The 24,564-nt window shown below is 43.1% G+C and overlaps 1 protein-coding gene across 1 annotated transcript in view; it reads left to right on the plus strand.

Annotated features, from left to right (window-relative positions):
* Positions 1 to 24,564, plus strand: part of CEP112 (centrosomal protein 112) — a 464,588-nt gene that overhangs the window by 216,898 nt on the left and 223,126 nt on the right. Inside the window, exon 20 of the mRNA XM_054976905.1 lies at positions 17,765 to 17,947. Coding sequence (XP_054832880.1) covers positions 17,765 to 17,947 — 183 coding nt within the window. The remainder of the gene's footprint in view (positions 1 to 17,764; positions 17,948 to 24,564) is intronic.

Here is a 24,564-nt window from a genome sequence, read left to right on the forward strand (position 1 = left end):
GTACTGACGGGTCGCGCCAGCCGTATCCCCGAACTTTTCGGACAGACTGAGTCCACTCCTCTCTGAGTGGGAGTCGATAACATCTGACTCATGGGTCTTAACGATTGTTGAACTGGGATACGGGCTGGAGTTTGTTGAGCTGCCTAGATGCAGTTCACCCCTGACAGCTGTCAATAACACTATGGCCGAGCTGGATGCGGAGATCGTGTCGCTCTTGGCCAAGGGTGCTGTGGAAGAATTGCCCTATGAGGACTCTGTAAAGGGATTCTTCTCTAGGTTCTTCCTGGTCCCTAAGAAGGATGGGGGCTTACGTCCCATCTTAGATCTGAGGGGCCTTAATGCCTTCCTCAAGGTGACCAAATTCAAAATGGTTACGTTGGCGGCTGTGATCGCCTTGCTGAAACAGGGGGATTGGTTTGCGGTTCTTGACTTAAAAGACGCATACTTTCACGTGGGCATACGGAAGGAGCACAGGAAATACCTGAGCTTTGTTTACCGGCAAAGGGTTTTCCGGTATAAGGTGCTCCCCTTTGGCCTGTCCACTGCCCCACGAGTGTTCACTAAATGTGTGGCCCCTGTGCTTTCCTTCCTACGGGAAGAAGGCTGTACCATCTTTCCGTACCTCGATGACTGGCTCACCGTGGCTGAATCGGAGTCTAGGCTAGTGCAGCACATTGGCTTGGTACTTAGCACTTGCCAACGCCTGGGGCTCCTGGTGAACTTGGAGAAATCCAAGCTGGTGCCCAGATGCAAAGTGTCCTACATTGGTGCAATGTTAGACTCTGTGGAGGGTAAGGCTCTGCTTCCCTTGGAGAGGGCTCGGTCCCTAAAGGGTCTGGTGTCCATGTTTAAAAGGAACCGATTCCAGTCTGTGCGCACTATCCAGTGCTTACTAGGGCATATGGCAGCGACCACCTCTGTGGTGCCTTTCGCTAGGCTGCGTATGCGCCCTCTCCAGAACTGGTTTGTGCGGAGGTACGATGCTCTGCTGCACCCTCCGTCCCTCAAATTCTCTATCCCGAGGGTCATCCTCTCCTCCTTGGACTGGTGGCTGTCTGATGACAACTTGTTTAGAGGGACCCCTTTTGGGTATCAGCACCATGACATCACGGTTACCACTGATGCCTCTCTGTTGGGATGGGGGGCTTACTGTGGTGATGTGTCTGTGCAGGATGTCTGGTCTGAGAGGGAAAAGACCCTCCATATCAATGTGCTTGAACTAAGGGCCATTCGTTTCGCACTTGTGTCTCTTACAGCACTGCTGAGAAATCGTCAGGTGTTGGTGCAGACGGACAACACGACTGCCATGTACTACGTGAATCAGCAGGGGGGCACAGTGTCCATGGCCCTGTGCCGGGAAGCCACACTCACTTGGCAGTGGGCTATCAAGAACGGCGTGTCGCTCCGTGCTATACACGTGGCTGGGTCAGACAATGCCCGGGCAGATGCCCTCAGCAGGGTCCCTTTACTGGACCACGAGTGGGAACTGAACGTAGAGTGCGTTGGGCCGATCTTCCGGATGTGGGGTCATCCAGTGATAGACGTGTTCGCCACTGCGGCGACCACCAAGGCCCACACGTTCTGTTCCAGGGCAGGGAGCGACCCCCTCTCTATTGGGGATGCCTTCCAGTTTACGTGGACGCAGGGCTTGCACTACATGTTTCCTCCATTCCCCTTGATTCCCAGGGTCCTGTGCAAGATAGAGGAGGACGGGACGGACTGCATCCTGGTGGCCCCCTTCTGGCCACGGCAGGTTTGGTTCCCGAAGCTCCTGCGGATGTCCCAACGGACGTATGTGAGTCTGCCCCCTCGGCAAGACCTTCTCCTAAACGGGAGCCTAGTCCACCACGATCCCAGGAAGCTGCACCTAACGGCTTGGCGGATCGTTCCTCCCCGATAGGCTTTACTGACGAGGTACAGAGGGTCCTCCTGAATGCTCGTCGGCCATCCACTAGGCGCGCTTATGCGGCCAAGTGGCGCAGGTTTGAGCTCTGGGCACTTGCCAGAGGAGTGGTGCCTGACAGCAGTCCCTTGGGGGTTGTGTTCGAGTATTTGTGCCAATTGCGTGGCCTGGGCTTGAAGGTTTCCTCCCTCAAGGTCCACCTGGCAGCGATATCAGCTGCTCACACCCGAGTTGAGGGTGCTACGGTGTTTTCTCACCCACAATCCCGCCAGTTCCTAAAGGGCATGTACAATCTTTACCCACCTGTGTCGGCGCCAGTGCCTCAGTGGTCACTGTCCTTGGTGCTCTCACGTCTCATGTTGCCTCCATTTGAACCAATGGCTACCTGCCCCTTGGATATGCTATCCTATAAGGTGGTGTTCTTGGTGGCCGTCACATCGGCCAGAAGGGTCAGTGAGCTGTCTGCGCTGCGGTCTGACCCTCCCTTTCTTGTGTTTCATCCCAACAAGGTGGTCCTGCGTCCCTGCCTCGGGTTCCTGCCCAAGGTGGTGTCCGCCTTCCACCTCTCGCAGGATATCTCACTGCCTGCATTCTTTCCTCAACCTTCCTCTAAGGGGGAAAAGGCCCTTCATTCCCTAGACTTGAAGAGGGCCCTAGCCTATTACCTGGATAGGACAAAGGAATTCCACACCTGTCCTCACCTGTTTGTATGTTTTGGGGCCAAGGACAAGGGTAACAGGGCTTCCTCACAGACCCTGTCTAGGTGGATTGTGGCGGCCATTAGCAAGGCCTATTCCCTGGCAGGGGTGGCTTGCCCGCTTCATGTCAGAGCCCACTCCACGCGGTCCCAAGCATCCTCTTCGGCACTCCTCAGGGGGGTGCCCCTGGTTAACATTTGTAAAGCCGCCACATGGTCCTCTGCAGACACCTTTGTCAGGCATTACGCCGTTGATGTCAATGCGGAGCAAGATGTATCTGTGGCCAAGGCTGTCTTACACTCCCTTTTTTCCTGAGGGAGTTTTGGGATGGCTTTCTTGGTGTACCTGCTGGGTACCCTTGAGTGAAAAAGTGTATATATGTACCTTGGGGTGTATATATGTAAATATTGAGTATTTATGTGTCCTTACACAGTTTTTTTACAAAGATGTGTATATGCATATCTATTTGTTGTTGTTCTTGTTTGTTCAATAAAATTGTGTTGGACTTCACCCCCGCCTTCCTTATTGTGTGAAGCTTGGTACACTCCCATGTGTGGAGGCACAGAAGAACGAAGATGAAAACAGGGTTAACATACCTGTAACTTATGTTCATCGAGTTCTTCTGTGCTGACACACAACCCTCCCTCCTACCCCGCTGTGAACTCCAATGCACAATACTGTGATGGCTGTAACGGATATTGGTGTTTTTAAGGTGTTATGGCTGAAGTGTGTTGGTCAAGCGGCGGCAAGGGAGAACTGAGGGAAGGGGCCGTTGGTCGCTGGAGGATCACGTGACCGTTTGGGCGGGAAAACGGTCGCTGAGGCGCGCGACAAACGGCCCCTTCGGAGCCATGGAAGCTCTAGAAAATTCTCCGGCGGCTGGCCTGCGCCTGCGCAGTCCCCATGTGTGTCAGCACAGAAGAACTCGATGAACATAAGTTACAGGTATGTTAACCCTGTTTTAGGAAACCCTCACCAAGTAGATCTCATTTCAACCTCCGTAAAATGTACTGCACTCATGAACAATGCAAGGTAATTCAGTAGCATCCTCTGACTGCTCCGATGTCCAGGAGTCTAATACTCTTAGCTATCTTGTAGCCTAGTAATCTAAAAGTTAAGATCTCCGTTGTCAGAACAAGGATATTTAGGGTTTCTCCATCCCCAGATAGGAAGATATGGAGCTACCCACAAACAACATGATGCAAGGCAACAGGAGCAGCCAAACATGGATGCAGGGCCCCTTTTCCAAGGGTTCCTCTGGTTGCTTGCCACAGTGTTCTGCTCCCTGCAGTTATCAGAGGAGAAAGGTTGGCAAGAGGAGATACCAGTTCCTCCGCTTATAAATTGAGGTTAGTGTATCCCCCACGGATGAATGAAACCACAGTTTCTTTTCCGCAATCATTCAACAGGATAGTGAAAACAGAATGGCCTAAGCTGGGCCGAAGAAAGATGACTCATTTGAGTGAGGTCTCTTAAAGGTCACCTCAATAGATTTCGGGGTAGTGGCTTTATTTTACATTCCTCCTCCTGTTGGAGGGTGAAGAGGGGGGTGGGAAACAAGGGCTCATGCAACAAAACAGTAGAAACAGCCCGGAACTAGCATTTTGATGCAACAGCAACCTCATTCTATTGCCTCAACTTCTAATTCGATGTTTACCAGAGTCGTTTTCCTCATCAAACCCCAAAGTGCCCAAGTCTGTCCAGTATGAGCTAAAGACATTTCAGTATCAGTCGCTTACCTGACAGATTCCTTTGTGGGTGCTACACAGCCAGATACCAGAAGCATGGTAGCTAACATGATGAGCAGATGTAATATATGGCTCCAAAACAGAAACATTTATCAGGGGTCTCAGGCAAAAAAGTTATTTGGGAGAACACTTGGAGCCAATGTTGATAGATAAGAGACAAAAAGAAGGTGCATAGAAACACTGATCTCATTCTTGAAGCAGAGGAATTGGTGTCCAAAGCACCAAATCACCTTGGCTTTGAAAGCATGTTTCCTAAATGGCACTCTGAACGTCAAAAAGGACCATGGCTGAACTAGTGGAACAGGGGCTGATTGGGAAGGGGAAAACAGCTCTGGGACAAGACCCCCCCCTTGCCTCGCCCCCTGAAGGAGGGAGGGAGAGCATGTCCCTCCAGCCATGAGCAAAGCTCCCAGGCATGGGTTCCTTGGCAAGGCCTGGTGAGGCTGGCCATATAACTGATGCCCCAGTGAAGCCAGACTAGGCCATGCATCAAGGTCAGGCTGACTGGGCACATCCCTCACCATGGCAAAGCCAGGGTCAGCCCTGCTGTTCCAGGTTACTCTAGTCAGCCCTGATTAGAGTATGTGCGCGCTCTTGAGATCCTAGGCATCTAATAAGCTTTCTATTATTATATCATTTAATTTTAGGCAAGAGGTATACCTCGACAAGAGGCACACTTCGGCCTGGATGTGTGAGGGGATAACATTCATCCAAAAACAAAGACCTAGATAAATATATATCTAAATATATATCTGAATATATATATTTATATTTTTATATTTGAAATATGTTATAATATACTATGTTTTTTATTAATCTGTTTGTGGTTTTTAACTGTATAAATTGATGTGTTTTAATATGTTGTAATCCGCCCTGAGCCCTTTGTGGGGAGGGCGGAATAGAAATCCAAATAAAATAAAAATAAATAAAATATTTGGGGTGAGCGACAGCTGTTCCATGAGAAATTGACTTTCTTATCAGGAGGAGCAGTTGACTGCTCATAGGCCATGGTTAATTGGTTTGATACAAGATGGAGTTTCTCTGTACCTCTGGTTGCTTTAGGGCCCTGGATCCTAGGAAGCTCTAAGAAGCACAGCTTTCAGCAGAGAAAAGGTTTTACCATGTTAGGGCCTCCTGACTTCACCTGAAGCTCCTCTTATGGAAGCAGTACTTTGGCAGGGCATGTCCTGAAGGCCCTGCTTTCTTTGTAGAAAGGCATTCAATCTACCACTTGACTTCAGATGAATATGTTGCCATCCTTATGGATATTAGTTGCATGTAGGTAAGTAAGAACCTCTGGGAATGTGACCCTTATCTATTTGCCTTTTGTTTTATTCCTGTGGAAAACATTGATCAGTTGGTTTTCAGAAGTATAGGCAGGGAGTTTTCCTCTCTTGCTGCTGATTTTCTGGACCTATATGCTCGTGGGTTTCCTGCTATACCAGTCAGTTCTGGGGGTAGAATGGAATCCCTCCACCTAAGAAGACAATTAATCCCTGATGACCTACTGAGTAGTAAAAACCAAGTACGAGAATTGAAGGGATGGGTCTTACGGCACCCTTATTTAAGTACTTTAAAAGTGATCACTGTAGGTCCTCCTATCTGGAGAAATCAGTCACCCTGGAATTAAGAACGGCTTTCACTTCTTTAAGATGCCAATCTACGCCCTCAATGATCTGTACTGGCCGTTTTCTTGGTATCCCTGCCCCCTCTAGGTTTTGCCTCTGTGACATGGGAGAAGTGGATGATGTGGTACGCTACATTCCGAGGTGCCCATGGCACGAAGCTCCCAGACAAAGGTTTTTTATTCCTATTATTCCATGGTGTCACGGTATCTCTGAACTGGACTTGCTTATATTTTTACTTTCGGACGTAGATCCCTATGTTTCCAACAGAGTGGCTTTATTTGCGTTAGCGGCAAGGAAGATTAGACTGAGCTTGGGACTCACTGTAAGTCACTAATTTTATTGCCCGTTTTATTCAATTGTGATATGGCTGTGCTCTTTTTTTTTTACTGTTTGAATTGTTATGGCCTATGGCTAAGACAATAAACATGAGTGAACTTGTGTGAATAAGTGAAGAAGACAATTAAAAAACTGGACCTGCCTCCTAACTAGGTGAGGAGGGGTCAGCCTGATAGTTCTGAAATGCCTTCCTGCCTATTTGGAGGAAGCACATTTAAAATAAGAAAATTCCATAGTGATTATGACTTTACAGTAAGAAACCCTTCATAAATTAGTGTTGAAAGCCGACTTGAAGGCCTTTTCAAAATGGAAGCTTGGGTCTAAAAAACAGGCGATTCCTTCATTATTCCCGTAATCTGGTACGGGGATCTCCATTGCGATGCAAGAGACCTGGGAGCCCAGTTTGTTGCCTCCTGGTGCTGTAAGCACTGGTGAGAGGAAGCGGGCTCACAGTGGCATCATGCTGATCTCACGGTGAAAACCGGAAGTGACATCATGGGAAGTTGTAGGATTGCTCCTGGATGTTTTAACGAAAATCAGAAATTTTTTTTGTCTGCACTGATCTACAATATATCATTCCTTTACTTCTTTTTCACATCTACATAGAGATCTACATAGTTTTCCATTATAGTACAAATCTGTTAATAGGCTAGAAACAAGGCCCTGGTTGGTACCAGCTGCACAGCTTACACTTGCATTCAGCTTCTGCAGACTTGTTTTCTTTTGAAGTATCCACGAAGGGTCCTTTTAATAGAAAAGATCTGTTATTTTTTTTAAAAAGATTTTATTTGGAATTTCAAATCTACCAGCTGCAAGTAGAACAAAGTGTGTGTGGTATGTGTATTTATTTATTTATTAAAGAAACACAGAGTTCCTATCTGCCAGGAGCAGCTGCCTTAGATACTTCAAAGGTATTGGACACTACAGAGAAGGCAGCGGTTTTTCCTGCCTTTGAAATTATTTCAGTGTCTAGGTCACGCTTCAAGGACCTTCAGCAGATAATGCCGCTTGTGGTATGAGTGTGTGTGGGGGGGGGGCTGGGAGTCTTAATGTACATGTAAAATACTTGTGGATGGTGTTGGCTGAAAGCACTTTCATTAGGAGCTGTAGATATGTGAGGGTAAGGCTTACCTGAGCAGCATTTCAGAAATCCTGGAGGCTGCTAGATCCTAACCTTATGCCTAAGGATCCCTAGGGTATAATTTGATGCTATTCTAAGCTGCAGGTATAACTGAAAGAGTATCAAGAGTCCCAGTATTCATGACTGCTTGCCCTCTTATGAGAAGGGAAACCTTTTCACGAGCAGGACTTTGAATAAAGATCAGTAAATAACGATTGATTTGGCACTATTGATTTGGCACTGGTGTGTGTATATATATATATATATATTTATACTCAGGGCTTTTTTTCAGGTGGGATGCGGTGGAACGGAGTTCCGGCACCTCTTGAAAATGGTCACATGGCTGGTGGCCCCGCCCCCTGATCTCCAAACAGAGGGTAGTTTAGATACCCTCCGCGCTGCTGGCAGATCAGGGGGCAGGGCCACCGGCCATGTGACCATTTTCACCGAGGGTGATTTAAACTTTTTAAAAAATCCCCCTTTGTTCCAGCTGACCCAAAGTGATGTCATTGTGCGGTCCTGGGAATGTGCATATACTTTGCACATGCGCATGTGGTACCAGGGGCACTACCTCCTGCCAGGAGTTGCCCCCTGTGCTGGCAACCCACTGAGTTCCACCACCTCTTTTCCCAGAAAAAAAGCCCGATATATACTTACTGGAAAATACGTTCTATTAACTTACTCTGAAGATGAAATAATTTCAGTGCTTTGCCTTGAAAAGAATGTTGTCTTTTCGGCTTTTAAATAACAACTTCCTTTAAAGTTTAAGGCCTGAGCCACAGTAACTAGCCACTGTCTCTTAATCATGGTTATGGAAGCATGCCATGGGATTGCATACTCCCTCGCTCCATCCCGTTCCCCTCTACTTGCATGAATTCTTCCCCCTGGTTTTAATCATGTAAAGGCTCCCGTTCTTGGCCTTACTATTACATAGGCTTTGAAAACTTAATTAAAGTTGGCGTCAAAACAAAGAGCAAAGCCTCATTGGTTATTTATACTTGTACACACTATAATATCAACTTTTTGATTGATCATTTCCCCATTTTTTATCTTAACTTTATACTGTTACTTTAATTAATGTTAATGTCTGCCAAAGTAGTCAAAGAAATCCTTCCATTTCCCCCAAAATTCGGCTGTTGGTCTATTATGTAGATAAGTAGTTAATTTGGCCATTGATGCATATTCATAAATCTTATCTATCCACTCTGATACATTAGGACATATGTCTGTTTTTCAATTTGTTGTGTATAGTACTCTTGCTGCTGTCACCATATTCATACAATAATCCATGCCCAATATCCATATGATTTCTTGAATCGTGCATTTTAGAATTTAAATATATGTCGCATGAAGAAGACCCCCCAAACAGGTGGAATAATTAGCTAGTAAGCCCGTTGGCCAATTTTCAGGATTGGACTACAGCTTACATATACACCAAGGCCATCACTGCTGGTTTCCTGTGGTTTGCTGGAAGCTGACTGATAAACCCTGTGAAAAAAGAAAAAAAGAAATATATATGATTGGCACAGCACCATCTTCTAGTCGTTACGATAATAAGCTTGTAATGCGTTTATGATAATCATATTCCACTTGAATATGCACCCATAGCACTTGCACTTTGAATTATATAAATTTGTGAAAGACACATTGTGTTAATAGTCTTGGTCTCGGGTGGAGTTTTTCCTCTTATTGTCAGTTTGTTGCTGTTGCTGAGCAGGCAGGGGGTAGGTTAAGTCACCACTGTGGCAGTGAAACTGTGGAGGGGTGTGTCTGTGATCAAGTGGAGTGCAAGTGGAGTGCAAGTGAACAGGGAGGAATACACTGAGTCTGTTCACTTGCCGTTCAAGTGTCATTCGTCACTTGTAGCTTGGCTCGAAGTGTCTACACCTAATCAGGGTGTTTTTTGTCACAATACTGTGTCTTCCCTTAGCTTTTGTTTAACAAAAGGACATCCTGTGACTTCAGTATCCAACTTAATTAATTTTACTTCGCAAACTGATACCTTCTATGCCCTTTCCCTTCCTCCTCTCCTTTCCCTACCTTAACCCCCCCCCCACGCCCTCCATTTCAGCGGGGAGCCTTGTTTCTGACTTTATCCAAGCTCCCCCTGCCTCTTTTTGTCCAAGGAAGCTCAAACCTTTGTTTATTTTCTGACCCCTACATGAAAAGTTGCTATCATAATTCCAAGCCATGCACAGTAATCTGATTTTAAGACTGCACTCTGATGTGTCTCCTGAGCTTTGTTGCTCAGCCACTCTGCCCCTTGCTTGGCAGCTGCCATGAGTTTTTCCCCCGGACTTTTTCGTGAATATTTTCTTGGATATTTACCACAATTTCCTTTATTGGGCCCCCAGGTGGCCTTGACTAGCACCCTTCCTGGAACCCCAAACCTATCAATTTATGTGGGTCTGAAGGCGATCAGTCGCAATAATGTCTGGAAACCACCTCAGATGGCAACCTCGTGCAGAATCATGCAAAGATTGGTAATCTAATCCTTTGCTTTCTTCTTACCTGCTTTTTCTCCTCAAACCTCTTGTCAGGTGCTCGGGATCCCCTGCCATATTTAATACTCTTGCCGCTGAAGCGATGTTGTTGTAATGATTCCGTCTGTGATTCTGTCACTGGGGTGGGAAACTGAGAACGGGACGTGGTTGTTGATTCCTGCTGTAATCTCTCCCGAGTCTGGGAAGCTGCCCGGCCTTGAGAAGTCTAGGAATCCCACAGCCTGTTTTCCTGCTTGCAGAGTTCAGGGACTCTTAGAAGGAGTGGGATTAGGAATATCCACGGGGAACCTTTATCTCCTTGTCTGTAGCTGCCAGTCCTAGCAAGGATGGCGTAAGTGCATGAAACTGGCATGTTATCAATAAAGAACTTTAACTCCTGAAGTGAAGTCTTTTGAGAATTATCTGGCATCCTTACACCTCTCTTCAATTGCACATAGTACAATTGTGTGTACATGTAGGAATATAATAACAACATTTAATAATAATTTTTGATTTATATACCGCCCTTCAGGACAACTTAGTGCCCACTCAGAGTGGTTTACAAAGTATGTTACTATTATCCCCATAACAAAACACCCTGTGAGGTGGGTGGGGCTGAGAGAGCTCCAGAGAACTGTGACTAGCCCATGGTCACCCTGCTGGCTTCAAGTGGCGGAGTGGGGAATCAAACCCGGCTCTCCAGATGAGAGTCCCACTCTCTTAACCACTACACCAAACTGGCTCTCTCTCTATGTAGGGTTTTACTTACCCCCCCCCCCTCAAATTTTTAATATAGATCTCAAGGCAGATTACACAATTAAAACAATGCAATAAAAACAGTGTAAAACATACAACCGACACTAAATAAAACTGGATTACAAAATTAGGGAACAGTGTACTTAAAACTGTATAATACGTGGAATATAACAGTATAATACTGTGTCGTAGACCCCTTGAGAATCTGATGAATGCTATGAACCCCCTCCCCAGAAAAATACACGTGGACATGAACATACAAAATTTTGCATACAAGTTATGTTACTTATGGACTCTTCCTGAAAAATAGTGAATACCAGCTGTAGAAGTAAAGCAAAAAGTAATCTTCAATCCCGCTCAGAAGGAAATTTGAAGGAGAAGGCAGCTGCTGTTGTTTGACTTGAGTAAGAAGTTGAAGTTGTGGAGCAGCCTTTGACAGGGCAGCGTACTTGTCTTCGACATTCATTTCCTTTGGCCTTCTAGTTTTGATGTCAGCAAGTGTTCAAACCCCTGACTCACATAGGTATGTTGCAGCGAAGTAAATTAGAGCTCCCATAACTCGCCTAGCCAGAAACGGGTAAGCTTGTGTCAAGGAACACCAGAATTTTCTAAGACTTCTATTTGGATTCAGGTTATATCATAAAAAAGGCATTTCTCACAAAAAACAAATTTGGATTTGATTTTACCTGTAAGTTTGATATCCTTCTGACTACGTAAGTATGTTTCTATGTTTTACACTGTCCTTTGTTATTCTGCTAAATTCCTACTTCAATTTTAATTACACACATGCCTCAAAGCTTTGTCCCTTTGTTTTAAAGATCCTTTAGAATTGTGTCCAGTGCAGTGAATTGGGTTTTCTAGGGAAAAAAATCCAATTGAAATGTAAATACATGATTTAAATAACGTTAGCAAAATTTAAATAACGTTAGCAAAAATGGGCAAATATACCAAGTACAAACCTTGACCATGTACAAGAAATACGGTTTGGCCATGCTTCATATCCCACATTTAGCCCATCTAACATGATTGATGTGCAGCAGAACAGCCCTGAAAATTATCGATAGACTGTATTTACATATGTGGGGGAGAAACAATTCTATGGAAAAATAAACATTGGAAAATTTTCTGAAAAATGTTTCTGGTTTGTAAAATTTTCTGCCCTACAGCACTGGTCCTGAATCCTTCCCCTTTTTGATGGTTGTTAGAACTTAAATTTGTAATGCCATTAGAGCACGAATGAGTAGTGGCAGAAGAGACGTTTTCTTTTACCTCTTTTAAATGTAGGCTTTCCTACAGTTAATTTGTACTCATGGGAAGCAGGCCTCATTCACACCCATGCAGGTCTAATGCAGGTATATCTTCCCACGAGCACACAGTTACAAATAGATGTAGGATTTCAAACTGCATTTCTGTCTTCCAGAGAGTTTTTACTAGCTGAACTTCCACTACCCATTTTAAAAGTACATTGTAATGATTTCAAGTAAATGTGTGCATGTATCTTTAAATGCTTGGTGAGCTGGGTGAAGAGTGGGGGTGAAAGAGAGGGATGAGTGAGTGATATGATTGGTTGAGGACTGAGAGTGTGGGCGGAGTGGAGGCAGTTTAGACTGAGAGTGGAGAGAAAAGTGTCAGTCCGAGGAAAGCAGGCTGGCTGTGTGCTGCCTGAGTATGTGAAGTATTTATGAGAGAAATATAACCTGTGTGGAACCTGAACTGAGCATGTTTGTGAAAGGACACTCAGTCAGGGAAAGAGAGGCCAGCTGTGGGCTGCCTGAGCAGGTTTCATATTTCTGTGAATATAGAGTCAGAAGAAAGCAGGCTAGCTGTGTGCAGCCTGAGTAACTTTAAGCACGTCTGTGAGACAAATACTGAGTTAGAGAAAGAGGCTAACTGTGTGTGAAGCCTTAGAAGAGATCTGTATGAATGAGTTTAAATGAAGTAACTTTAAGAACTGAGATCTACTTTTATGAAATCAGTACGCTTCTTGACAAAATAAAAGTTTGTTTTGTTTTTGTTATATCCCAGAGTAGCTGTCATTGTTATCTCCCATTCCTATCCTCAGGGCCACATAGAACCACGAAGGAGCCTGACGCTTAAACACGTTACCAAAGGGGAAATTTGAATAAAATATTTTGGAATAATATATTCCTGGTGGCAGCAAACTACCCAGAGGGTGTTAAGGGAAAGATTAAAGGCAAAATCTACCCTAGAGAAAGTAAAGAGGTCGTAACATACATATTTATTTATTTTATTCGACTTATTCTCCGTCCTTCCCACAGAGTATAAAGAAGCATATATTTAAATAACATATACCAGCCAATACCCCTTGTACTACTCCTTTTGAGGGAGTAGGTGATAGGCAGGGGGATTAGTGGTGGTGGTGGTGGTGGTAGTCGTAGTCGTAGTAGTACTAGTAGTAGTAGTAGTAGTAGTAGTAGTAGTTGTAGTAGTAACATTCTAGTTATATACCGCCCTTCAGGACAACTCAACGCCCACTCAGAGCAGTTTACAAAGTATGTTGTTATTATCCTCGCAACAAAACACCCTGTGAGGTGGGAGGGGCTGAGAGAGCTCCAGAGAGCCATGACTAGCCCAAGGTCTCCCAGCTGGCTTCAAGCGGAAGAGTGAGGAATCAAACCCGGTTCTCCAGATTAGAGTCCCGTCCTCTTAAACGCTACACCAGAGTATGTTGCAAATAAGTGATCCCTCTGTTTGACAACAGCTCCACAAACTACTTTGATTTTTCTGAGTTACAAGGAAGCACATGCCTATTGTTTGCAGGCAGATAAGTGAGAGTGCTGTTAAGTATGCAAAGAGAAATATGCAGAGGTACAGCTGAGAGGATAGTAAGAACTTTCCTTCATTTTTCTCATGCTTCTGAGTTGCCAGTGGAATGGGAGAAAGGAGAAGTGGTCAAGGCTGCCTGCTTCTATGATTGTTACGTTCCTTGCTGAAATTGGTCTGTGCTGCTGAATAATCAGTGTAGGCTGTTTTTATGTCCCTAGGAGGCTCTTTGCTTGTTTTATTACTTTTTAATACTGATCATTGTTATGCTTGTTTTTATGATTTCATTGTTGTATTTTTTTATCTTGTAAACAGCCTCATTCAAGTTATTGGAGAGCAGAATATACATTTTCTAAGTAAACAAATGTAGAAGAATGTAATGGTAAAATGCTTAAGTGGTACAGTATAATTCAGACTCCAATTCTGAATGCTCCTGTACATTCTGCGCAAATAGAAGATTAGCTCAGCGAAGAAAATTCTGTCCCATCTTTGCTTGCTGTGCTGGTTTTCTTTTTGCAGAGAGATTTTAAATGCATTCCAACATGTAATCATCCACCTCTAATCTGGTGCAGTTCATTTTAATGCTTCATTCTAACACCTGATTCTCTTTCATGTGTAAATGAGGCCTCAGTGTCATTAGGGAAGGTTCAGAGTCTACACCTTGGCATTTTGCCTTATATGTAATTCATTCCTAAGTGTGAAACTCCCTGAGAAGCTGCAACGTAGCACAGAGATTGATGAATCACCTTCCGTGTTCCTGAATATATGACCTTCTGTCCTCTACATACATAACACAATGTTAGGCATTTTTGGTGTTCATAAAGAAAACATGCTTACCGGCAAGATCAACAAATATCAGCTATCCAAAATTTGAAGCACCTTGATTTTTCTCCGGTTGTTCTATGAATGCGCAACTAGAAATACTTCATAACTCTGAGACTGGTTAAAAGAGTTTAAGGGGCCTAAAAAGGGTAGGACAACTAATTAATCAAGAAATAAATGGAGGAGTGGAGCTCACAGTGTTATTTAAGATCTTCTCTAAACAAAGTTTGAATATATAATTTGTTTTAAATTTGTTTATGTTAAGATTAGAGATGGGCTGAAACAAAACACGGAACAAAATTCCAAACGGAATGGCTGGTTCGTTTGCAAAGAAACGCGTTCCGTGGCTCCACGTTTTTACAGAATAATAACAACAATAACAACATTCGATTTATATACCACCCTTCAGGACAACTTAATGCCCACTCAGAGCGGTTTACAAAGTATGTTATTATTATCCCCAGAACAAAAAAATTTACCTACTGTTCCATTTCTGCTTTTCTGGGAAGCCAGACACTTTGACACCATTCACTCCATTGCCCAGGCAACGGTTGCAGTCTTTAGGTTGCCTCCAAGGAAGCCATGTAACCTGGTTTCATTTTCTCCAGAGTGAGTTAGGGAGTAAAGAGCTTGCTTGCTGGCTATATTGCTAGGAGAGGAACTTGGAAGGGATCTTTGGCCTGCAGTACACTTCTTGCTTCTTGGAAAGACACTGAAAATCTTCTTTTCTCTTTCTGCCTTTTCTTACTGGGGACTGGGGAAGTTTTTGCGAAAGTGTGCTTTTTTCCTTTCTTCCTCCACCCCATCCCAGTCTTAGCTTTTCACGCCCCCCCCCCCATCCCCAGCCTAGTCCTAGGCCTTTGAGTAGAGCTGGGTTCTTGCTTTTCTAAGTGAGTTTTACTTGCTTTTCCTCTGTTTCTTCCCCTCTGCTTTTTGGAGCTCCAATCTTCTGGTTTGGTTTCTGGGGGTTTGTGGCCCCTCTTCCCCAGGGAGCCCTTCTTTTATTTGCTTTTCTTTCTTTCTCTGCTTTTTGAAGGGTCTGTCTTCTGTTTTTGGTGGGTCCCCCCCCCGCCCAAGGAGCCTCACTTTTCTGTAGCCTGGCTCCCTGTGTGTGCACTTGTGTGCACTTGTGTGGTGTACTGCAGTTTTCCTTTTTTTCTCCACATTCCCTTAGTGCCCTTTACTTTTATTTGGAGTGGCTCTATAGCCTGTGCCACTGACTGGGTGGTGTTTGGGGGGGCTTGTGCCTATGGTGCACTGACTCACATCCGCATGGGGCTGTTTGCTCTCTGTGTGAACTTGTGTGGTGCAGTGAAGTCTGACCTCTTTTCTGCACACTTCTCCAGTGCCCTTCACTTTAGTTTGGAGCACCTCTCCAGCCGGTGCCACTGGGCTCGTGCCTCTGGTGCGCTGACTCCCATCTGCATGGGGTTGCTCAACTGTGTCCGCTGTGCACACCATCAGGCTCCGCACTTGCATGCTTCTCTAGTGCAGCTCGCTTTTGCTGTGCACATGCACACAGTTAGCACACACACACTGTTGTATTTTATTTTGAGACCCTTTCCAGATGTGGGCAGTGTCTGGGTGGAGGTGGTTTGAGGGGCTGTCCGCTGACTCACAATTGCATGGGTAGCTTTACTGTCTGCAGGCGGGCAGGCACAGGGGGTGAAGGAGAGCCTGCTGAAAACTCCCTGCGAGTTTGGGCTCTCTGAGCGTGAAGGGGGCTGCCCTGGGCTCAGACGAACCTCAGACTGGTTCGGGAACCAGTTGTGGTTCGGAAGTTTGTGATTCGTGTTCCGTGAAAATGAACGAACCACGAGCCAAGCGGTTTGGGTTTTTTTCCGTTCCGTGCCCATCTTTAGTTAAGATAAATATTTTGGTCAAGATTTTTTTGAAAGGATAAGAACAGTAAGTGCTTGTACTGATTTGTGTATCTGATTATATGGAAACATATCACTTCCATTTAAATGGCTTCAGGCCTCCATGTTAGAAGATAAAAAACATAGAAAGTGTGATATCTGGTTTTTGTGAGTGAGGCAGCGTTAGCAGACAGTTTCCCACAGGCTGATTTTTATTTCTTCACTGAATTCCAGATAAAATGTTAATAATGCCAAATGTGTCTTTAGTGTAGTAAACCTGGAGCTTTGTTTTTATTTAATAACATCAAAATAGTTTACACAAATGTGTCTCTCTTGAGCCTGACAGCCTTGCTGTGGGAATAAATCCCCCCTCCCCGCCCAACACACACCTTTGTTCCTGGATGGAAAACAAGCTTTAATAGTAGTATTCAAAATTTGCATGATGGCCATTTGCAAGAACAGATTTAAAACAGCACGTAATAAACATCATGTGAAAGAGATGATGAAGATAGAGAACGCATTTTTAAAAAGAATGCTATCGCTTTAAGACAAGGTGCCTGCGCACTTTCTCCACACAAACAAGATCGATTTTGAGCAGACTCCTACTGCTTGCTTTCTCTTTTTTGAAGAAGAAGAAGAGCGATTCTCACGCTGGATATAACCAACATATTCTCGATAACAGCGTTTTTTCTTCTCCTGAAATCCACCAAAACTGAAGAAAAATCCAAGTGACTGTTCTTAGCAGCTGTGTGGCCTGGAGTTCACTAGGAAAGCTGGCTTCCTGCAGTCCCCTATTCATCACCTGCTTCAAAGGCAGCCTAGCTGGCTATAGTTTGCAGGCCAGGTAGGGTGCCATTGTGCACAGTCTGGGAGGATTAGTATCAAAGCTGCGGCAACCGGGCCCTTGGTCTCAGGCTGCCATTCAGTCTAGCAGGGAGAGGCTAAGACTGGCCAAGGTCATCGTATCCAGTGTGGTGTGGACTGGGAAAGGATCCTGAGAACAGAACGCTTCTTATGAAATCATGGCGCAAGCTTGCAGCACAGCAGGTGCCCTTCTGAAGCACATACATCTGTTTATGTTGTACCGTGGCTGACAACGAAATAATAGAGCTTCTTTTTAAAAACGGTTAAGGAAAAGAGTATATGTACAAGTTGCCTAGAATTAAGCTTTTATTTTGGAGAAATCATGACAAAGTCTTTTGTGTTTTGTGTGTGTGTGTGTGTGCATGCGTGCATATGTGAAGAGGAGAGAAGACTGATTTAACCATTTTCTAATCTGTACCACTGCTGGACAGGCAACAGCAGGATCCTTTGGAAGGTATACAGAATGCGACAATGTATTTTTTAAACACATTCGGATATACTGATGAGTATACTGGGTTTAAAGATGTGCCGGATTTTCTTAGTTGTCATGTGAATGAAAATTGCATGGAGGATTTTTCTCCCCAAGACAAGGGTAAAATTGTGTATTTTTTTTTTAAAGCAAAGATGAGGTAAGAATGACGTAAAAAAATTTTAAATAGCCAACTTGATGAAATTGTAGGAGGAAAAAAATTAGCTGTGAGATGAGTTGTCATGACGACAAGGATGTTCTATTGATGAACTGTACTCTTCATTGTCCAATCAGATAGTAGAGCTGAAGCTGGAGCATGAACAGGAGAAGACGCACCTATTCCAACAGCATAACACAGAAAAGGATTGCCTGGTCCAAGACCATGAACGGGAAATCGAAAAACTAGAAAAACAGCTTCGGGCTGCCATGACAGAGCACGACAATAAAACTCTGGAATTCAGGAAGCGAGATGCGCAGGTAATAATCAATAACATTTCAGAAGTCAGAGGCTCGTTTTTTAAAAAAATTCCTGTTTTCCAGTGTAGTTGTTGCACGCTGTTTGATCATTTGCGAAACTGACATGTAAACACAATTTTGCTTTTCTTCCCCCCCCCCCACCGCTCCCTCCCCTGCCAGTGCTGGAAAAGGCTTTAACTGGGCGTGGGGGTGAGGAACCACAGGTAGCCAGATTAAGAATCCCATGGTGTGCAATAACTTGGCCTCTTATTTATAATCTTGTCTCATTTTCTTTCACGATGGATTTAAGGAAAGGAAAAGGCGTCCCCTCCCCATTCATCTACAATAACCCCCTTCTTCCCTTCTCCTCCCTCCTCTGGGTAAATCTGTGTTTAATATATCTCAGTCATTCATATATTTTTTTTAGTTTTTATCTCTGGAGGCTGCCCACAAATTGTTGTACTTAACTTCTCACTTGATTACTTAATGGTTTCCACTGATCTTTTTAAAAAAGCCTGTGTGACTAAGTTTATCAGATAAACAGTTAAGAGATCATTTGGAATGTAGGTTGCTTTCCGTTTGACATTTTTTTCCCCCTGCACAGATACATCCATGTATATGTATGTTATGGATAAAACCCCTCCCAACTCCCATCTCTATGGTCACTGTTGGGAGCCATTTGGTAGAATAACCCCCAGCTGTGGTAGCATTTGACTCTTCAAACTTATGGATGAAATGTGCGCTGTCAGCATGGAAAATTATCTTTATTAGTGGTTCCTTTTAAAAAAAGAAATCTTCTTGGCTGATTGTGGTGTTCTTTGCATTTATTATGTGGTTGTCTACACATGATTTATTATCTAAAATGTGTGTGCTATAAACGGCCTGAAATGAAGATATTTTTAAAATCAAAGCATTTTTGGTCAAATAGAAAAATAATTAGTTTTATTAATCTGCATTAGAATGGCTTGGATAATTTTGTACAGCAATGGGTATCTTTGTGTGGTAGATCTAACCGCGATACACTTTTTACACATTAAATTCTTTTTTTCAATTCCTGTTGCAAGACTGACCATATTAGCTTCCTTGCTATATTACCATCTATAGTCCTACCACAATTGTCTGTATCATATTTAAACACAGTTAACAGCTTATTTAATTTTATTTTTTTGTCATATATTCCAGAAACCCAGTATTAGCTTACGTAAAATCAACACAAACCATAGGTGAAATACACATTTTCTGTTTACCTCATTTTTTTCTTCTATGGTTTATCAATTAACGGAAAAAGAGTTTTTACGCTTATCCGATAATGAGGAATTGATAGCTTTGGAGTTAGATAGCGCTGTCATCATTTTCATAGTCCTCTCTTACTGTGTTTTCACAGAATATAGTTTGTTTTTACTAGCTGTACCCCAAATTTAGGTGTTAGTTCCATTAATCTTTACAGTGGAAATTGTGAGTGTGAAATATATTTATACTATTACGTTTTAATAAATATAATAATATATGAAGAATGTACGCCTAGCCAATTTTTCTGCTGTTAGATTTACCCAGCAGATTTAGTCCAGAGAAATTTAAGTGAGCCCGTGTTCCTACGAAATCCGTGTAGTGAAGCATGTAACTGTGCACTTCAGTTCCACTGACTGCGGTGATCATGAGCTATGCCTAACATTTGCTAGATTGTTGCTACTCATGTGACTTTGGAGTAGCAACTTTTGCTATCCTTTGTATATGTTCTGATTGATGGCTTCAGCTGATGGGTGTTAATGGATGTTGCTGGATTTTTAATTGTATATATACAGTAAAACCGTACAGTAAAAGAGTGAAGCACTCTTGTACACTCTATTACACATTGTAATAGAAAATCTGTTGTTGTGAAATAGTTAACAGGCTATAGTAGGCAGTTGAAATGCCGTATGGCTGCACTGGAAATTCTTTTCATTTTTATTATTCTTACTATGGCCTTAGCACTACAGTCATCATAGTACAGTATAGAAAATATTCTTGCTGTTGACTAGGCCATTTTTTCTGTTCTCAAAGGCTAGCTAATAGCCACCATTGTTGTAAGGAAAAAGTTCCATTTGGAAAGGCCAAACTTATTAAAGTGATTAATGGTAGTGCCTTCACTGATAAAATTCTGAGCACATTTACATTTTGCAGATATTCACTTCAGATATATAAGTATTATACATTGATATGATTTGCTATTATCAGTTACAGTGCTATGGGTAGTGATATTATCAAAGCAAAAAAGTATGCCTAACAAATATGGTAAGGTCTAAATAAAAGGTTACCATTATTGTTAATAAGTTTTGTGTTAATCCTTTTTTAAATATCATTAGATCATATTTGTCCTGTGTGGTTTCCCACCTCCTTCCACCCAACTACTTATGACATTACGGAAGCCATTTTGTTTAGCTAGACTCTTCATATGGTTCAGATAATTAGCATCCAAACAAACAAGTCCTCTGCTTTATTCTTAAAGGCAGAGCTGATCCGTGGTTTTGAGCTGAGTTTGATTTTGAAGATGTTTTCTATGCCCCTTTGCTATCATCATGTTAAAATGGGTGCATATTTTACTTATGATCACTAGAATATTTTTTCTGAAGTTTTGAAGAAAGGAGCGTTTCAAAACCTCTGGAAAGGTTTGTACCTCAGATGCAAGGATACAAAACCTCTAAAAAGGTTTGTACCTTGAACAATTTAGTCACTAAAAGAATGAAGGTGGAAGATACCTGTCTAATAGACGTGCAGTGTATCACAATGAAACTTGTATTTTTAAAAAATACTGGGTGGATCCCTAAAGCTGTGTTAAAATACTAGCTATGTTTTCAGGTTTAGTGAAACTGGATTCACAGTTATTATTTTCATTTTCTCCTAGCATTTGAATTTCATTTTGTCATGATGAATATATTTTAAACCTAAAGTTTATAGTAGATAGTAGTATCATTCTGAACAAACGTGAGCTCAGAAAGTAGGAAGCATATATTTTGTTACCATAATTTACTTATGATATATATATATATATATATTTATATATCATTATATATAATGTATATATATAATCCATCACTGGGTAATTGTACTCTTTTACAGGAAAAGATTGATACGCTCTTTTAAAAATACTTTGTTGCCTTATAATAAGTTTGCACCTGTCTGCCTGCAGTTTTACCATCTTACTGTTGCTTGATCCAATTAATGTCACCTTTTTCCAAGCATATGACACACATTTTTGCCACTTCAAGAAGTGAACTGTTGCCATCTGCTGCATAAAGTTTTGTCTTCATAATCCTTATTTCTTGGCTCTTTGACCTTTTGAATAAAGAAGAAAGGAATGCACTTCAGAGAAAACGCATTACTTTGTTGTTCTGTGGTATAACAGGAACAAGGAAAATGAAACTTTCTCTCTGTTTTCTATTGCAAGAGCAGCCCTGCCATTTTCTGCCATTCAAAAATGTGTAGTCATTAAATTGAAAAGGAGAACAGAATGTAATGTTACAGAGGCTCTGTAGTTATAATGTTAATGTAAATACTTGCTAGCCCTTAAGGTTAAATATGTTCTAGGTCAACTTCTATCATAGTGAATGTAAATAAACCCTTTGTAATTTTGAAGCATTTTCAACTAATAGGAAGATAAACTTGGGCAGAATAAAGAGAATAAATATAGTAGGGGAATGTACGTATACCTTTTCATTTCTTTTTTCCAGTTTTAATTTCCTTGCTGTCATTCCTTTTCTGATGTGTGTTTTAGGGGTGCGTGACCTGGGATTGATGATTTGGCTAAATAGCTGGATTAGTGCCAATCCAGCATAATCCGGCTATCCCGGATCACATCGAAGAATCTAATTGGATCCGGGCAGCCGAACTCTACTGGGCTGGATATCTTCGGCTGCAGGCAGCTGCAGCAGAGGGGTGGCAGCAGCAAATAAGAGGACAGCAGCATAAATGAGAGGACAGTGGTGCAAAGCAGAGGCAAGCTGTACTCCACAGCAGGGAGAGCAGCACAAGGCTGTTGGGGACAGGATGCAGCACGCAGAGTGGATTCCCACCCTCCTCTTCACCCCCGCAACTCCAAAAGAGTCTTTCAAACTATTAGCAGCCACCTTTTAAATTCCACGGCACTAGCAAGCCTCGCTCCCCCACCTGCTTCAATTTGGGATGCTCTAGTTTTACATCGGGATTCTCTGATTTGACATTGGTTCCTCTCCCTCACTTTGGTTCTGTTGGGCTTTGTTGGCTCAGCTTGCATGGGAGAGGGACATGCACTTGCAACTGGCTTTTGGCAAATGGTTGCCTTCACTTAAGGTTTCCCTTTGCCTGGAAAGCCTCGGAAATGTTTTCGTCATAGGAAACAATGGAAAGCGACGGGGGTGGGGGTAGCTTGTTCAGGGGCCCTTAGAATTAGACCCTGGGCTCCAATCTTCCTGAAATTTGGAGAGTTCTCAATGGACAAAAAAGAATAGATTTCCTTCAAATATGGTGGAGTTTGCTTGAAAATGGCGCACACACCCTCAGGAATACTGTTTTTGTTTGTTTTTTGTATCCCTGTAACCCAGATCTGGAATACCCAAATTTGGGGGGGGGGAGTGCGCACCCCAAGTGTGTTTTTCCTTGTAGATATATATTGCCTTTTCCCTTAATGATATTGTCCTTTCCAGGGCTTTTTTTCTGGGAAAAGAGGGGGCAGAACTCAGTGGGTTGCCCTTGGAGAAAATGGTCACATGGCTGGTGGCCCCGCCCCCTGATCTCCAGACAGAGGGGAGGTTAGATTGCCCTCCACACCACTTGGTGGCGCGAAGGGCAATCTCAACTCCCCTCTGTCTGGAGATCAGGGGGCGGGGCCACCAGCCATGTGACCATTTTCAAGAGGTTCCGGAACTCCATTCCCCCGCGTTCCCCCTGAAAAAAAGCCTTGGTCCTTTCAATTCCTACTCGTTCTTTAAAATGTCTGCCCTGAACCTGCTGTGCTACTCAGTGGACTCATAAACAGTGAAGGTGCTAATCCCTCTGAGAATCAAACTCCTGATGACTATGAGTCTTTTTAATCAAGAAAAGTTATTCTGTTTATGATAACTTAAAATCCAGAGGAGGGAACTTTCATAGAAGACTTTATTGTTTTGAAAACATTTTTAAGTGGTGGATGTAACTTCTGTTTTAAGTTGAGGAAAGCAACATAAAGGCCAGAAGATGCCATTTATGCATAGATTTTGGCTATCATGTTGTTATTTCTTCTTTAGCTAGTAGATAAGAATTTCAAATATTTATTCATTGAATGCAATTGTCAGCTTCAGGTTCCTTTGACTCTCTCATTGCTAGGAGGACAAGCATAGCTGTTTAACTCTGAAATACAAATTTCTGCTAGTTTTGAACAGAAATCAAAAGAAAAGCCTTAAGTTTATTTTTTGTTAAAATATACTTCTGATCCAAAAGATGGGTGTATTTCTGTGCTGTTTAGTCTCAGCCCTACCAATTAATTAATATGAATTTGAAATTATATTTTAAATTGGCTAGTGTACCCATTTAAATGAACATGCAAACTTAAACTGTTGTAGGAGAATGGAAAACACACTTTTGTCAAGTCTAGCTCTTCATAATTTCAGCATGGTGCAGCAGAATTGTTATCCAGTGGTACCTTAGGAACCAACAAGACAGACAGACACTGTTTGTGTCTCATTTGCCTGGGGGAGGAGCATAACGTTCTGGCTTATAAGCATTGCCAGAATTTTACCCCCAAGGCGAGTGCAGGAAGAGAAGGCTCAAAGTCCTTTTGTTGGAGCGGGCTCTCTAGGCTTCCAACAGCCCTGCCACCAAGGTGGCCAAATCTTCCGCTCTCACAGAATTAACCAAACAATTAGATCTGACTCCTGTAATGGCATCGATGTCGGGGACTCGCAACCCTCCGCATCCCATAGCGATGGCTCAGATGCATCACCTGACACCACCAATCTCGATGTTGAGACTTTCGAGCCTTTTGGATCCAACTTTGATGGTCAAAATCAGATGCTGTCATTCAACTCCAGAGACTTGAAGCCTATCTGAGCAGCCTCAGGGAGCATCACCCTACTTCGACCTCCCCAAGTCTTTTGGAACCAGTCAGAACACATGTATCACCATTCAAGCTCAAAGGAGCCTTCCACCTCACAGGCTACTGATACCACTGCAATGTCGGCTACTCCTTCAGATTAATATGCAGAACAATCCAGCAACAGGGAAGCACAGATCCTGGAGTTTGCAGAACCTCCTAAAGCTAAATCCAAGTATAGATACCCCCAGAAAGGAGGTGAGGTGACCAACCAAGAATAAAACAGGGAGAAGGAGTCAACTGAGGTTGAGATTATTGAGACTCCATATACTCCATCAATGCTAAGTACTCCATCAATTACATAGGCAACTGTAAAAAGGTATAAAAATTACAGGTTCTGCCTTGATTTTCGTGATGATTTCCTCCCCCGGTAATGCTCCTGGTGTGCAGGGGTTGAACGATTTTGAGAATACTAGTATGGCTGATATCTAAAATATTGTCTACTATAGGGTCGTTGTTGCCTGTATGGGGGTCTCTGACCAGACTGTTGTTTCGGAGGCAACACGCCATACGCCCTTGCAATTTGCCTGTTTTTTCTCTGGGCAAAAAAAAATTC

This window comes from Eublepharis macularius, chromosome 4 (assembly GCF_028583425.1).
Source record: "Eublepharis macularius isolate TG4126 chromosome 4, MPM_Emac_v1.0, whole genome shotgun sequence".
Classification (NCBI taxonomy): domain Eukaryota; kingdom Metazoa; phylum Chordata; class Lepidosauria; order Squamata; family Eublepharidae; genus Eublepharis; species Eublepharis macularius.